Raw genomic sequence first — 16,395 nt, 5'->3', positions numbered from 1 at the left:
CAAGTCCATTTTCTATTCCTCACCTCCGTCATTTCTCCAGCCTTTCCACGCTCCCCTCCCTTCCTCTCCCTCTCCCTGCTGCTGCTGCTGCGTCCTCTTCATCAGAGAAGGTAGATTTCATAAGCAACAATGCCCATCGTCTTCTTCAGGGGTACCAACATTCCTCAACCACCATCACAACAATCATTACCTCCTACCACCCCCTCCTCCTCCTTCTCCTCCTTCTTTATCACGGCTCATCCCGAAAAATAGGCTCTTGTCCGCCATCTTTCGCCACGTTCTCTTCATTACGGTCGCTTCGCCATCACGGTCCTGCTTCTTGTTACGCGTTCAGTGCGTGGGACGGGCCGAGTGTCTCACTGACGTGTTTTGTTGCTCTTTTTAGTCCGTCTGATACGTGCCAAATTATTATTTCCAGCGGTTTGAGTCAGGTGTTGGAAGTATGTTGTCATTGTGTAGGTAGATGGATAGATAAATAGGTAGATAAGTTGAGATTTAGATAGATAGGTAGATGGTTAGACAGATATATAGGTAAAAAGATGGGTTAGAATGCTAGATAAAGAAGTAGATTGATAAATAGATAAAGAAGTAGAATGATAAATTAGATTGACTGATTAATTGATTGTCTGATTAATTGACTTGGTCAGCAAATAGATAAATTAGACTTTTTTTCGGTTAGATTAGATTAGAGACATAATACATACATGATTTAATAGTTTTATCTCGTTACTGTCTGTCTCTCTTTTAAAATGAGTGCCCACGCCAAGGAGTCTACATAAGGGTTACGGGGCTAGATACAGTGAGCACCTCGACCTCCAAGACCATTTACAGAAGCTGGTCAGGGCTGAAAGGAGCGGGCCAACCTTGGTGAATAATAACATAAGAACTACAGAGAATAAGGCAAGCTGCAAGAACCCACCAGGCGTACACGAGGCAGTCCATGGTGCTACTTAGTTACTTGTTGACTTGGTATCTGAAGGTCACGCAGTTCAGGTCAACGGGGGTAATTGAAACGATGGAAACGAAGACCTTGGGAATAAACTGCTTTCTTTTCATTCGACTATTTTGAGAGGCCGCAGGGATGATTAGTCATGTTTTCAAGTGTTTACCCTGTTAATAATGTAGAAATCTTGTTGATTTGCCACTAGAGCCGCAAGACCACCATTAAAAAGCCCGTGTAACCTTAAGTAAAGCCTTTGGAATGTAGTGGAGATCCGGCGCAGAAATGTTTCATAATAAGATCCTAAGAGATGGAGTTGCAGAATGGAAATAACACTGAAATGTTATATTCAGACAGATGATTCAGGCAAAGGTAATTGATAGACGGATATGAATGAGAAACCGGCTTCTTTCATCGCTAGACAAGACAGTGGAGTAATATACGAGCATAAGGGGACGGGTGGAGGTGTGGCGCGGCACGAATGGAAGAGTTATGTATGGCAGAGTATTGATGGGGATACTTCTGTCTTTGCCGTCCATCTTTTCTGCTGGCGAGTGAATCCCCGGAGTGGCCCGAGGGAGGAGAGGTGAAGAATCAGCTACTTAAGTATGAAACATGAAAAGGAAGAAAAGACGAAGAAGACTATAACGGAATACAAAGAAAGACGAACAGCAATAGACCTCGAGATCCAAAATAGGTTGTTTATATATATCAAATCTTCACTAACTACAGACAAAGAGAGAGATGAAGGAGGAAAGTAGTCGCGAACGAACGAACGAACAACAACAACAACAACAACAACAACAACAACAGCAACATGCAGCCGCGTTAATAGCACTCTAAAGACGACGGTTGCTACACAGAAAACAAAACACAAACAAGTAACACACCACTGACATAAGACCCGAAGCACCACCACCGCCACCACCACCGCGGCAGTAACTCACGGCATGTGCACATTTCCCGGCGCACACAGACACGTACACAAAGCACAAACACACAAAATAGGTAAAGTGTCACGGGGCCTCAGGTGAAAAGTGTCCGAACACCTTCCCGTCGCGGCAAGAGGAAGCAACACCACAAGGGACGTTTAGGTCGAAGCTGCCATTGTTGCCCCTACAGTAAACGACCATAAGAGGGCCGTCCACCTGGTGCCGCCCGCCCCGCCCCCTGCAGAATACCACTGGATAAAGGTTGTCAAAAAAGGGGAACATTATCGGGGGGAAAAGATGCCACGCCACCAAACCAACAAGGGCGGGTTTTCTATCTGTTTCCAGGAGGATTTTCGACACACGAAAGGAAGGTGGCAAGGCACGATCTTCCCCCAAGGTAAATTATTCATTCCTTCGGAGAAAATGGGGGAATTTTTGGTGGGTGGGACGTGTTTCTGGTTATAAATAACAGCGGGCGGGGAGCGGGAAGGAGGGGCTTAAGGGGAGACAAGGTGTCGTAATTTGAGTCTCACGTGCCTTGTACAGGTAATAAGGTCCGTCATTAGGAGGGCACCAGGTGACAGCGTGAGGGATACCTGGGAGAGAGAGAGAGAGAGAGAGAGAGAGAGAGAGAGAGAGAGAGAGTATAGATAGAATGATACAGGCAGAAAGACAGAGTAAGACAAAGATAAGCAAGCAGACAGACAGACCGAGAGATAGACAGACAGAGATACAGACAGACAGAGACCATCCAGCCCTCAGAGAACAAAGCTTACAGTTTATATGCTTACAAAAGAAAAAAAAAAAACAGATAGACAGACATAGAGACAAGGACATAAAAAAAAAAAAATGTGTCTTAGAAATACGTGCAGGTTTTAAAAATATATAGAGAGACTTAAAAAAAATACATACTTAAATTGAAGCCAAAAATCCTTACCTCATATAAACGGATACTTGAAAATGGGAAAATATAAACAGAAAAGAAGGAAAAGCTGCTTGAAAATAAGAAAATAAGTGACATATGGAGTTAACAAAGACTGAAATGAAGAAATATAAAGTGAAGCAAGGCATAATAGAGACGAAAGATGAAAGGGCTGAAAGGTATAGGAAAAGGAGACGATAAGAGAGAGAGAGAGAGAGAGAGAGAGAGAGAGAGAGAGAGAGAGAGAGAGAGAGAGAGAGAGAGAGAGAGAGAATGAAAACAAACAACAAAACAAAACAAGATAACGAAGGAGACACGAAAAAGGAGAAAGGGAAGAGAGGAAAAGAAAATGAAAGGAGGAGAAAAAGATGAAGATGAAGAAGAAGAAGAAGAAGAAGAAGGGAAGAAAGGCGAAATAAAATGAGAGTTAAGTGCTATTGGGGAAAGGGGAGGGCGGGCAAGGAGAGGATGGAAAGAAAACGGAGGGTGTTACTCGTTATTAAAAGCGAGTGAACAAGAGGGAAGCAACTATAAAAGGGTTTTTTTTTAGAGCCGTCCCCGTGCCGTGTCGTCAAGAGAAGAATAAATTGGGCGTAAGAGGAGTGAGTAAATACGACGATATGCCAGAAGAGGAGGACTGGAAGCACCGGGGGGAGGAGGGATTAACAGGGAAGGGAAAATGGGGAAGAGTTGAATGGAAATGTTGGTCGTGTGTTGTAGTTGTGGAAATTTTGAGGGATAGAGAAGATGTGAATTGTTGTTGTTGTTGTTGTGGTGTTGGTGGTGGTTGTTGTTGTTATTGTTGTTGTTGGTGGTGGTGGTATTATTGTAGTAGGCTCGTTATTATTTTTATTATTGTTGATATTTTGGTGTTATTGTTATTATTATTATTATTATTATTATTATTATTATTATTATTATTATTATTATTATTATTATTATTATAATTACCATTATTATTATGATTGTTATTGTTTTTGTTTTTGTTGTTTTTGTTATTTTATTGTTCTTATAAATCTCATCATTATTATCACTCATGTTATTGTTACTCTTAGCTGCTGTTATTATTATTATTATTATTATTATTATTATTATTATTATTATTATTATTATTATTATTGTCATTATTATTGAGAGCAACTTATGTAAACCCCACTTATCCAGAAACATCTCATCCCTACTCTCCTTCCATCCATCTGAATTACTCACACCAACAGCACAATACTACAACACCAACACACGAACAAAGACACACCTACAACAATCAACACCAAATTAAAGACAGCATACACACACACACACACACACACACACACACACACACACACACACACACACACACACACACACACACACACACACACACACACACATACGCATCTACCAAAACAAACCCGGAGTTGATCACAATATCACGAGAATTTTTACATCAAAGAACAGCAGAAATAGCGGCGCCGAAGTGGAACCCTGCATGCTTTTATCTTCCCTTGACAACTGTGTTAGGTGAGCCGGGCTAGGCGGGAGGCCGGAGCATCTTGGTGGTGTGTGTTGTGATCCCCTCGCCCGCCCATGCATGAAACCTTCTAGTATTTTCCTCCTCTGATGACGATACGCGGTTGGAGGTGGGAGAGAAGAGGAGGAGGAAGAGAAGGAAGGAGGTTGTGGTTGCCGCGCTGCCTGCCGTACGGTACATCTCCTCCTCCTCCTCCTCCTCCTCCTCCTCCTCTTCCACCAAACAAAACAATGCTGTGTACTGCCTGAAAATATTGCCTCAGCCATAAATAATAAGAGGGTGATACGTAGTTCTTGAAAAGAGTAAACAAAATGTGTACAGACAGGGTTTTCTTTTTTTTATATTGTGTAGTACGTGCTTGTGTGTGTGTGTGTGTGTGTGTGTGTGTGTGTGTGTGTGTGTGTTTCCTAAGAGTTATGAAGATGTACCGTATACCTCTGGCTACTATTCCTTCTTCTTCTTCTTCTTCTTCTTCTTCTTCTTCTTCTTCTTCTTCTTCTTCTTCTTCTTCTTCTTCTTCTTCAATCGAGTGTAAAGATCTGCATATTACAAGTGGTCTTCGTATTTTCATGAGGATATCATACATTCATTATTTTTCTCTTATTCGAAGCTTGCGCACTGAAATGGAACTCTCTCTCTCTCTCTCTCTCTCTCTCTCTCTCTCTCTCTCTCTCTCTCTCTCTCTCTCTCTCTCTCTCTCTCTCTCTCTCTCTCTAACACATATCTTCCTCCTTTCTCCAATACGTCATTTCCATCGCTGTCATTAATTATGGCGTTTCCTTTCTTCTTTCAGTCTGTTTTTTGCTCCCTCCCTCTTTTATCACTCCTCCCCCTCCTCCTCCCTCCATCAATTTCATCACCACCTTACTCTCTTAAATTTGGCCGTAAAAATTAAGGATAATGAAGACGAATGATATCCTCTTCTTTGGCCAGCGGTTCCTCTCCGTCTGCTCTCCCTCTCTCTCTCTCTCCCTCTCCCTCTGTAAGGACACTAACGATGGCCATCCTTTGTTGTGTGCATGGCCAGTTTTAAGTGGTGGTCGTGGCCAGTGTCCTTATCAGTGGTCATCTTGCTTTGTGGTTAGTCGCCTCTATCTTTTTTTTTTTTTTTTAGTATTCTTTCCTTCGTGTATTCTTCTTTTCTTTATCAGTAAGTGTGATTTTGCGTCAAAACTCAATATTTAACTGGTATTTCAAGCTTCGTGGTATTCTTACTTAGGTTATTGGTACGATAATTTCGTCCATATGTATGAGCAGCCAACAGGGCGGAGGCACGGGAGTAGTACACACACACGGTACCACAGCAGCAGGACAGTTAGCCGGGGGGAGGCAGGCAGCAGGGTCGCGGCGGACGAGAAGGAAGGGAGGGAGTGGTGGCTGAGGGACTGAGGGAATGATACAGAGGTGCCGTGCCGGGGGCTAAGCGACCTCTCCGCTCCCTCTTTGTGCCCCGGCTGCATTTTGATGGCCGGAGATTTTTTTTTTATTTATTTATTTTTTTTCTTTTTTTTTTTTTTTTTTTTTTCTTCTTCTCTCCCTTAAGAACGTGGTCCCCGAGGTTTTCCTTGGCGGTGGCAGGCACAATACGCCTCTAAGTGGAGTTTCTCATACTAACGGAGTGGTCGAGATTTCTGGGCGCGGTGCGGTAAGCTCAGTATAGATATTACTTTGTGCCAGACCCCGAGATTCCGTAATGAAAGACTTCCTTCTGCGTCTCCTGGAGGAAGACAACGTGGGGGGGGGTGGAGGAGGCGGGTGGGTTGGTGCGGCGGCCGGCAGGTGGCAGCACACTCCAGCAACATGGCGGGTTTGCCGATGATCTAGTGATTGATTTTCATATTTATCATTATCTCTTTCTCTCTCCTGCTCACCCCCACTCCCCCAGCCTCTCTTCTTTCCCACTCCCTGTGTCCGCCGACGCCTCACTACTCCCCACGCCCCTTCTGTTCCCTCGCGTGTTATTTTTACTCTCTCTTGACCGCCTTTTTCTTGCGTTTGGGGTTATTTTGTGATTTTATTTAGTGGGAGAAGGAGTAAAGGTGAGGTGCGAGGCGAGGGTGATGGGGGAGAGGAGAGAAAGTGCGGGTGGTGGTGGTGGTGGTGGTGGTGGTAGTGGTGGTGGTGGTGGTGGTTGTCATTGCTGTTGCTGTCAGCATTCTCGTTGTTGTGGTTGTATCGTCGTTCATTTCTCTCTCTCTCTCTCTCTCTCTCTCTCTCTCTCTCTCTCTCTCGAGCACTCAGGGTCCATGCACCACGAGGCGCTACCTCAGCCTGGAATATTTGCTCACTTGCTCGTCGTTAGTTGGATTTCGCCGCAGCGCATCACTCCCGCGTCCTGGTGGAGCCACTCGTGTTGGGCCGCAATGGTTTCACCCCGCTGTTGCTGAATGATCGCTTGGACGGGCGCCATGATTAAAGGCACAACACTGACACATGTTACGCCAGGCACATTGAAGATCCTTTATGGTTGTTTCCCCTTCCACCACCTGCTATTCCTGGTACTTTTCTCTCCCTGGTTGTGATCCCTTTTCCCTCTGCCCAATTGTTTGCACTCGTTTAAGGTCGCTCCTGTCTTTCGAACTGTTTTGTGCAACATTTTTTTTCTCTTTTAATTAAAGCAAAACTCTACCAATATTACGAGGGTAGTAGAGGTGTGTAATTAAATATGTTGGAAAGGAACTACGCAGGTTGATGTTTGTTATCCTTTTATAGTTCCGCGTAGTGTTATTCGTACTGCTATTTCGCATGTTAACTGTGTATGAGTAATACAGTATTTCCTGTTCTTGATTTGAGTGTTTCTTCCAGACTACTGAACCGTGGCCGCATGTTTGTGTGGTCGGAGGATCAGGCACGCTTGCTGCTGGGCGCCCCTCCTCGCCGCTTCACCAGTGACTCTGAGGACTATACTGAGGCTGAGGACAAAGGGAAGGAGCGCCACGAGGGTCACTTGTCCCGTGAAGGCGATGTGGAGGCTGCTGAGGGCGGAGCAGAAAGAGAGTTATGGGTGGGAGATAAACTACTGGATCTCGGCGCCGGGGATGGGTACGTCACCCAGGTGCTGGAGCCCGGCGTGCGCCAGGTGTACGCCACGGAGACCTCCAGCGTCATGAGGAAGCGGCTGCGGGAGAGAGGCTACAGGTGAGGTGGTGAGAAAGTATTGCGAGGAAGTAATAGGCTTAGGGGACGGTGACAGGTGTGCGTCCACGTGGTGGCGCGGTGAGTGTTATTCAACAGTTTGAGGCGCAGCGGCACACTACAGTAAGACGTCAGCTGAAATTGACTGATTGATTGATTTAATGAGATGCAACAAAGGGAACACATGGCCGGTCAACTGAGGTGAATAGGTCATATAAAACCATTTCGAAATATAACGTTATGATCTTGCATTATGTTTTGATATGAAGCAATGAACTCGTAAAGCATTCTAAGACGTCCACCAAACAGTACAACCTTAAGGACTCTTGCAGGGGCGCCGGGGCTCACTGGTACCCTGCCGGAGCGTCACTTCTCAGGCAGTGCACCACAACCGCGTCACAGGTCGGCACGTAAAGAAACTCACTCTTTAACGAGGAATAAAAGAAGGTGAAGTGATTCCCCCAGTCTTATGTAACGACCAGGTGGCCTTTGAGTCTAGGTGTAGCTCGTTACCTGCCGCCCTCCCCGGAGAACCCCGAGGAAGAGACCAAGTTCTCCTGTATCCAGAAAAGAAGAACACAGGTGTAGGTTGGCCATTACCGTGAGTGTAAGGATTATAGAGCGCGAGGAGGCGGCCAGGTGCAGGCTGGGGAGAAGAATACAAGGGGCAGTAATGACGTGCCGTACAGCCCGGGGCGAGAGGGAAGCTGGCGTCGCCCCTCGCTCGTCTCCTCCGGGTGGGGAGAGGGAGCGGGGCCTGCACATGCTCACACCAAGGATAGAATTACGGTGCAAAGAAAAGATACATAAGTTGTACGTTTGATATATGTGTGTAGCATTATTAGCAAAGACGCTATTTTACCGGAGCAACTAAAGTCTTGTATAAACACAATGCGGTAGTTTTTTGTTGATGTTTTCTTCAGTAAATGACCAACAGGTGAGCAGCGCCGCCACAGGTGACATTATACACGCCCCTGCTTGTTGTCACAGCCTGTGTGAGCAAGCGGCGCGATGCTGGAGGTACAGCAACAGTGGCATGCAGTGTACGATCGCACCAACCATGAAATACAGTATCATAAAGTATTGATTCTAATGGTTTATGGCTTTGCAGTATGGGGTTCGAAGGCTGGAATCGAGCTGGTAATGCGGTTTAAAGGCTCACTGGAAGCCCGGGATATAGTTAAGGGCCTCCAGGCGGGGCTTAACGCTGTGGTTAACGAGACTGAGGTGAGGTTACGGCCAGCTTACCCTTCCCGGGCCTCGCTTATGACGCGGCGCAGAAGGACCTAAAGCGGTTTATGATTCGCTTAGACGGATTCACGCTGGCCTTTGGTGCAGTAAGTGGTGTCCAGGAAGGCTGAGGACGATCCCGGGGGTTTTAGGACGCTGTTGGAGTCTTCCGAGAGGCGTTAGAGGTGTTGAAGAGCAGTGGATAGGCGCTTAAAGTCTTGTACTGATGTTTTGTGACCTTTTCCTTCCTCTGTGTCAATGTCTTTTCTTATCGTGAGTTGTTATGGAATTTTAATGAGGCATCTGGAGAGAGAGAGAGAGAGAGAGAGAGAGAGAGAGAGAGAGAGAGAGAGAGAGAGAGAGAGAGAGAGAGAGAATGGTTGGATATTATTGATGTAAAACTGATTCTTCATTTCATCGCCTTTGGTTTGATTCAGCTGTCACCTTAGTTACCACACACACAAACACACACACACACGCACACACATTCTTGTTACCCCACGTGCCTGTTTAGGAGGATAAAGTTTAACTGGAAAAGTCCTTGAACAAACACAATTACTGATGTCAATTATCCTTTATTGTCCTGATTTACCGCAAACATCTCTGAGAACTTTACAATAAAACCTGGGGACCTTCTGCTGATGAGCAAGCGCCACCAACCAGCTTTCGAGACATTTAATAACCGCTGTAATCTGCTTATCTAGGTCGGGAGGCGAGTCTGGGCCAATCAGCGACGTGCTCCGGGTCTGGCCTGCGCTTGCCTCGGTCTCGGCCGCTCATTAGTCGAAATACGGCGCCTGGGAATCTAATTGGCTGGTTAATGAAGGCATTTCCTGAAGCGCGGTGGTGCGGCACGATAATCGCACTCCTTCATGACCTTATATCCGGTTCAGTAATGCGGGAAAAGTTTATGAATTCGCTAAAGTGAAATTAGACTGCTATTACCCGCCGCCCCACCAGGTTTTTCCGCAGCATTTACCCAAAGTTTCGCCGGACTGGAGCTGGAAGCGTGTGGCATCTCTCCTCCCCCTCCCCCTTCCCGCGACGATGACCAATGGCGAGAAAGACGAGAAGGGGACAATATTGCTGGCGTTGGCGCAGGAAAATACATTATGATCTCCCTTAATATCTGCCACACGAGAAGATGCTGGAGGAAGAACTGCCGCCAGCAAACTTGGGCGGCCGAGGGAGTCACGAGGGTCCTCAGGGAAGTGGCGGTGTGTGTATGTGTGTGTGTTCTGTTTATTACTTTCTCTGCTGCTGTATAGTACTCCAATTAGACTTTATTACAGGTCGTCCTCGAGGGAATTGCCTTGTACTTGTATCGTCTACACACCTACAGACAGACACTCACGCTACATCCCCTCCTAGTGCAAAAGTTTCCTGCTTTAAACGAAGGAACCAGGCAGGATTTCCTTTTCACGCAAACTGTGTTATGTTTCAGACACTTCCTTGGCCAGAGTTGTTGGGTTTCCTCCTCACGATGCCTTCAGCGGGGAGGACAGAGCAGCAGTGAGCCCCTTAGAGGAGGCTCTTTTCGTGTGTGTGTGTGTGTGTGTGTGTTTGGTGGCGGGAGGAGGCTTAGAAAATGTCAGATGTGTGTTAGGCAAAAGTTATCGATAATCTCTCTCTCTCTCTCTCTCTCTCTCTCTCTCTCTCTCTCTCTCTCTCTCTCTCTCTCTCTCTCTCTCTCTCTCTCTCTCTCTCGCTTTCAGCCTCCTTTCCTCCGGCAGCCACGTAGCACCACAAAGCCGCCTCCCTGCCCCAGGAGACGCCAACTCCTTCGTGAGGTGGGTAGCAGGGCGCGGGCTGAGGTCTCGGAGGCATGGCTCTCTCTGCCTCGCCATCTCGTCTCGTTAGCTACCATTAGAACACATCTCGCCCGTCATCTTTCACACACACACACACACACACACACACACACAGAGTCCTGGTCCATTTTATTTTGTTTACCGATGCTCCAGTTTTTGCTAAAGTTCATGCACTCGTATACTTGGTGTCTTATGTCAGTTAGCAGTACAAGGGTCGCAAGGCAATGGTGAATAACAGAAGGCTTATACTCAGATGCCCACTTTTAAATTAAGAGGGAAAATGTTAGACAAAAGAACGATTTAATTACTGAGCATCGACGCAACCTATGCTGGGGACAACTTCGGGTATTTAACGGCGGGCACACGTGTTCTGAATGTACAGAATGTTTACGTAGAGAACAGCAAGTTAAATGTGATGCTAACTATACTGGGCAGCGAAGGATGATTTCAACAAGTGACTGACAAATGAGCATGTTAACCCTTTGGCTGTTATATTGTACATCTTTCCTTAATTACTAATCACTCTGAGGCATCTTGCTCTACAGCCACCTCCAATCTTTAAACATAGAAGTTGCAAAATCTATTGTTTTTAATTTCTTTCTTTCCTGTAGATGCTTGTAAAGATCTCAGGCATTACTTCTGCTGCAGTTAATTGTTTCGCATCGCAGTGAAAGTGTTAAGTAGTGTGTTACCTGTAAATTGCTGTGAGGGAGGCATTTCAGGAAGCATCAAATTATGTTACTGATACGGTGTAAAATGGTGACACCGTACACAAAAACTTGTCATTAACTAGCTGATAACGTATCATTAAAATCGTATGCTAAGAGTTGGCAATGCTGTCATTAAGATTAGCATACTTTCGTAAGTCAGTGTAAGGTAAGCAAAACAAGAAACGTCAAATTACATCGTGAAAGTGTTTAGAGTGTCAGATGATGCCAGCATACATATACTGCAAGGGTGTCACAGGTGCTGAGGGGACGCCAGCAGACACCAGTGGTCACCGCTAGGCACTGACCACTCGCCTTATGACATCTGATTTAGCATCAAAAGGAATCGCAAGTTCCCTTTGATGGGTGACTTGTGACACCACGTCGGCCCTTACCACCTCTGGAGGCCTCGAGGGCTGGGATGGACGCTGGGGTGAGGCGATGAGGCGGGAAAGGGACGTCCACGAGGCTGAGAAAGTGAGAAAAGTGTTACGTGCAAGAGTTTTTCTCCTATTCTTAGACTGATTGACTGTATGTAGTGAGGAGACAGTGAAGAGACCAGCGAGATTGAGCGTCACAGAGTCAGTGAGCGAGATAGCGTCAGTGAAAGTGCATAGGAAGCTGAGAATGTGAAGAAGTGTTAAGTGCATGTGTTTTCCTTCCATCTGTGGACGGAGTGGCTGCATATAAATAGTGAGGAAGGTGACGAGATGGCATCCTCTTCGAGACATTGAAGGGGAGAGGCCTTTAGGATGTAGAGAGAGTGAGGAATTGTTAGTGTAAGATCATTCCTTCTATCCTTTGAGTGATCGTACTAAATAGTGAGGATGCTGGCGAGATGAAACGTCCGAGGGATCGATGAAGGACTGAAGTATAAAGATATTACTTGAAGGATTAGATCTTGCATTCCTTTACCCCTTATGATCTAATTTGCATACCAGACCTCATCAGAATTAAGCTTCCCAATTCCTTCTCCACTCAGATTATTTTTTCTAATTCAGACGGTGAAGTGTAGGTGGGATTAGGATTATAGCAAAATTAACAGGGCATTAATCTGAGGTTACGGCATTTATGGTTAAAGTTTAGGATGAGGAAGATGATAAAAAGTTCCTCTGGAGACTGATATAGTGATGCTTATGGTGATGGCGGGGGAGATTATGATTGTGGCGATGGTGAACTAATAATGGAGTTAGGTTGCACGCATAAAGGAGGATGTGCCAGTGTTCCAGTGAAGCTCCCTTGTTTGGAAATATTACACACAAAGCCACAAATCTTAGTCGTTCCTCAGGACATGTATTGATTTAGTGAGAAATATATGTGGCATAAGTTAAACAATTCGTGAAATATGAGGCAGTGGTGTTTGTCGACCCACGTTAACAATGAGCGGTGTGGAGTGTGGGTGTGGGCTGTGCTGCAGGGCGTGATGTGGTGCGGCAGCCGTCCCCCACTTGTAAGGGTGAGTGTGTTGTTTGTGTCCAGGAGTGTGTGTGTGTGTGTGTGTGTGTGTGTGTGTGTGTGTGTGTGTGTGTGTGTGTTGTCCAGTCAGTAATGGTCGTGGGTTTGCCTTTGTATCGCCTCTCTCTTGCTTTTAGTTGCTTGGCGTGTGTTTCTTGTGTGCTGTTCGTGTAGATTCTTTATTGTTACTTTACGGGTGTTGCAGTGTGAGGCGCGCTGCTTAGCCTGAGCGTAACTGGTTATGGGTGAGCGCGCCGTGCCCAGCGTGGTGGACGGCGGGCGACATATTCACCACTCAGGAGGAAAAACTGAGCACAAGCTGTTAGTCGTTGGCATCCACCGCCCCCCGTCACCGCCCCCCACACTGCTCCCCCCGCAGGTCGCTTGGTACCTCGCGCACGTTTCATAACTTTTATCCAAATCGCATTTCGTATTTCATTTTACCCTCGAGTTCGGTAATTGAGCTTTATCACCGGCCACTCCTGGACGAGGCCACTCGACCATAATGGACTGCGGGGCGCTCCAGATACGTGTAAAGATAGCGGGAATGAGTCCGCCCTGTTAAGAGTCCTAGCGGCATTACTCACTAACGTTATGGACTTTGTATTTCTGCGAACCCTCCGGCGCTACATTACTGCTGTATTGAGATGAGGTTTGTTTTCGAAGAAGCGTGTAGCCGTTCACTACGGTTGTGGCGCAGCTTCTCCATAAGGTAGGACTGGGGACTGACGTGCTGCCTCACTCCCTCCTGCTGCCTCCCGCTGCCTCCGCGCGCTGCCCCCTCCTCTCCTGCCCCCACTGCCCGCCAAGCCCCGCCCTGGCCATTGACTTCCGCCACAGCCGCCAGAGGCCACCACCTCCCTGCAACCAATTCCAAAATTTATGACTATTGTGAAGTTTTCGTCAATATATGGTTACATAATAGACGACCATATACGTACGACCATGATCAAGTGAACTCCGTGCCGTAATGTGCGAGCCGGAGTACTTGCACCGCGGCAATGACCGCCACCATCGGGGTGAGCAACGGTCACCCGAATACATCAGCGACGATGAGGCAACATTAGCCCCATTTCCTTTGTTTCCTGCTCGTTAGGTAAGTAGTGTGGCAGCCCAGCGTGCCGCGAGGTGGACGCCTACTAGGGATTCTCGAGGCAGACATACTTACTGTCCTCAGCTAAAGCGTATCCTCATCCTGGTGTTTGAACTCTCGGGGTATGGGAAAAGAACTGAAAAGTACATTTGATTATACACGAGTTGAGGTTAACAACACTGTCCCATCACTAAAGTATACACGATGTAGACTACTGCTCCCCAATTGGTCAGGCTGCAAGCTCACTAGATGGAGAAGGATCAGTTGTATCAGTGAGCCTGAGTCATTTGTGCCTTGCGTAATTTAGGAGCATTTCTGCATCACGGTGGCTCAGTATACCATTGGCCCGGCTGGCTCAAAGATATGATATTCTTCAGGAGCCCGCAGCATTCTCGCCGCCTGAGCCACACGCATCTCGCAACAAGCCCACGCACCTCCACCCTCATCCGTCTCACCTGAACTCATCGGCATCCTCCTACTCCGCCGGAATTATTAATAAGCGCATCGCCCAAACTTTAAGCTGGCAGTGATGTGTATTGCCTCATGAATATAAATTATAAAGACGACGCCTTAACGCATGCAAGCACCTTCTCTCCCCCATCCCCCCCTCGACCCCTCCTGGCCTGTGTCCGCCCCTCCGCCACCTTAAATTCCTTTTTATCATCCAAATTCGAAAATCAATAAGGTATTAAGAGAGCCAGAGTATCTACTTTCCCCGCTGCCACTTCGCATTGGCCTGAGGGACATCAAGAAGGAAGCGTGGTGCTCATGATGCTTAGTCACTTTATCTCCCTCTTACCTGCTCCCCCTTGTCTCCTGCCTTTGCGTGTCTTCTATGTGCATCAGACCTGGCCATGAATGATGTGTATTGTTTTGTGGAGTCTTCGCCCAAGCAAACCAATAAAACCCATGGGAAGTCTTCAACGCTCGGCTAATGATTGGAGTTAATTTAGTGAGGTTTTGTCACGTCTTGCTGTAGATAAACGTAAGACACGATTACATAAGTGTGCGAGAAGATTAAATAACGTGCATACAGACTAATGGCTTCTTTTAAGCTCTTAGTCTTGCTCCGTAACTTCCTGTGTAGCGGTAATTTGAGAGTGTAATAGTAGCCCTTACCATCACTTCTTGTGACCCTCCTGCTGAGCTCACAGAAAACTTAGTCCCCTAGCCCGCCGCAAGGGGATACTAATGAATAGAGGAGGAAGTTTAAGGGGGAAGTGGGATGCTATATCGTGTTTATGCTTTAGTGTGCGTGAGGTGACAGCAAACACAGACTCGAAGGAAAGAATAGATCGCACCGTTCCTCTCCTCCCTCCCGGCACATTCGCTCACTTGAGGTATCTTATTTCCCACAGGGTCCTGGACGCCTGGGACTGGGCACAAGAAGCAGGAGACACAGAGTACGATGTGGTGACATGCCTTAATCTCCTGGACCGCTGCGACACTCCCCGCTCCCTCCTGCGAGAGATCCATGCCAAGCTGAGCCCTAGCGGCACCCTGGTGGTGGCCCTTGTCCTGCCCTTCAGCCCCTATGTAGAAACAGGTGAGCTTATCTTTCTTGAGCGATCTTCATGACGGTGAGATGGATGTTGATTCTTCCTTGGGTCGATGTATCTGTTGGTTATATTACTGAATCCAGCTGTGTTTTTATGTTTTATTCGATAGAACTTGCATTTATTTGATTATTTTAGGTAACATTGATTATTTGGTAACATTTTTCTTTATCCATCTATCTATCTATCTTTCTATCTATCTATCTATCTATCTACTTATCTATGCACTTGTCTTGTCTTGACTTTCTCATTTGTTTTGGATTTCTCGCCGCTCACTCCTCCATTACTCTGGCGGTCACCTACACTTCAAAAGACCTTTCCTCGTCACTCTATAACTGTTTTGTTGCTCTTCAACCATGACCCCTTAAATAAATATAATGGAACGATGGAGTTTTGCAGTGACTTGGATGGACATAAGGCTGTCTCTCCAATCTGATATTAGAGTTGTCACCTTTAGCCGAGTGATTATAAAAAGTTGATGTACCAGATCTTGACACTGACTCACTTACCAAGATGTACCTGGTGTACAACGGAGATTTTTTAAAGTTTCTTCTTTCTGACATATGTACTACTGCTTCACAAAGACGGAGACAAACTGACAAAGCGAGGAAAGAAACTGACACTTTTCGCGTCTTCAGGGACAGCAGATAACCTTCCCTCGGAGGAGCTTGGCATTGCTGGATCAACACTGGAGGAGCAAGTCAACTGTCTGGCTACCCACGTGTTCCCCAGCCTGGGCTACACCCTGACACGCTGGTCTCGCCTCCCCTACCTGTGTGAGGGTGACCTGGACCAGGCCTTCTATTGGCTATCTGACGTGGTTCTGGTCTTCAGAAAGACTGATGTATATAATGAGACGGATGAAGAAGAGCAGTTTTCTGATGCACTGGAGAGTATCAATGTTGAGCTGTGATGGGTAGATTTGATACATTGTGTACTTACTGCATTCATACTTGTATCTTTAATAAAAAAAATCAGAACATTGCAATATTTGTTTCTTATCTCGGCACCACTGATTGATGACACACACACACACACACACACAGAGAGAGAGAGAGAGAGAGACAGAGAGAGATGCAGACAAAAACAGACTCACAGAAA

The 16,395-nt window shown here is 46.4% G+C and overlaps 1 protein-coding gene across 1 annotated transcript; it reads left to right on the top strand.

The window, feature by feature from the left end:
• The first annotated feature begins 7,084 nt into the window (after positions 1–7,084).
• On the top strand, positions 7,085–16,282 carry LOC135106363 (protein-L-histidine N-pros-methyltransferase-like). The gene is made up of 3 exons (XM_064015300.1): positions 7,085–7,445; positions 15,097–15,284; positions 15,933–16,282. Exons 1-3 carry the CDS (start codon positions 7,132–7,134, stop codon positions 16,205–16,207), a joined length of 777 nt encoding a protein of 258 aa, XP_063871370.1. The 5' UTR covers positions 7,085–7,131; the 3' UTR covers positions 16,208–16,282.
• The last annotated feature ends 113 nt before the right edge of the window (positions 16,283–16,395 follow it).

Source organism: Scylla paramamosain, chromosome 13, assembly GCF_035594125.1.
Source record: "Scylla paramamosain isolate STU-SP2022 chromosome 13, ASM3559412v1, whole genome shotgun sequence".
In the NCBI taxonomy this organism is placed as follows: Eukaryota; Metazoa; Arthropoda; class Malacostraca; order Decapoda; family Portunidae; genus Scylla; species Scylla paramamosain.
This window is presented reverse-complemented; position numbering and strand designations above follow the sequence as displayed.

Coding starts and splice junctions, on each gene's coding strand:
- LOC135106363 (XM_064015300.1), top strand. CDS start 7,132: ATGTTTGTGTGGTCGGAGGATCAGGCACGCTTGCTGCTGGGCGCCCCT. Junction 7,446..15,096: donor CTGCGGGAGAGAGGCTACAG/GTGAGGTGGTGA, acceptor TATTTCCCACAG/GGTCCTGGACGCCTGGGACT. Junction 15,285..15,932: donor CAGCCCCTATGTAGAAACAG/GTGAGCTTATCT, acceptor TCGCGTCTTCAG/GGACAGCAGATAACCTTCCC.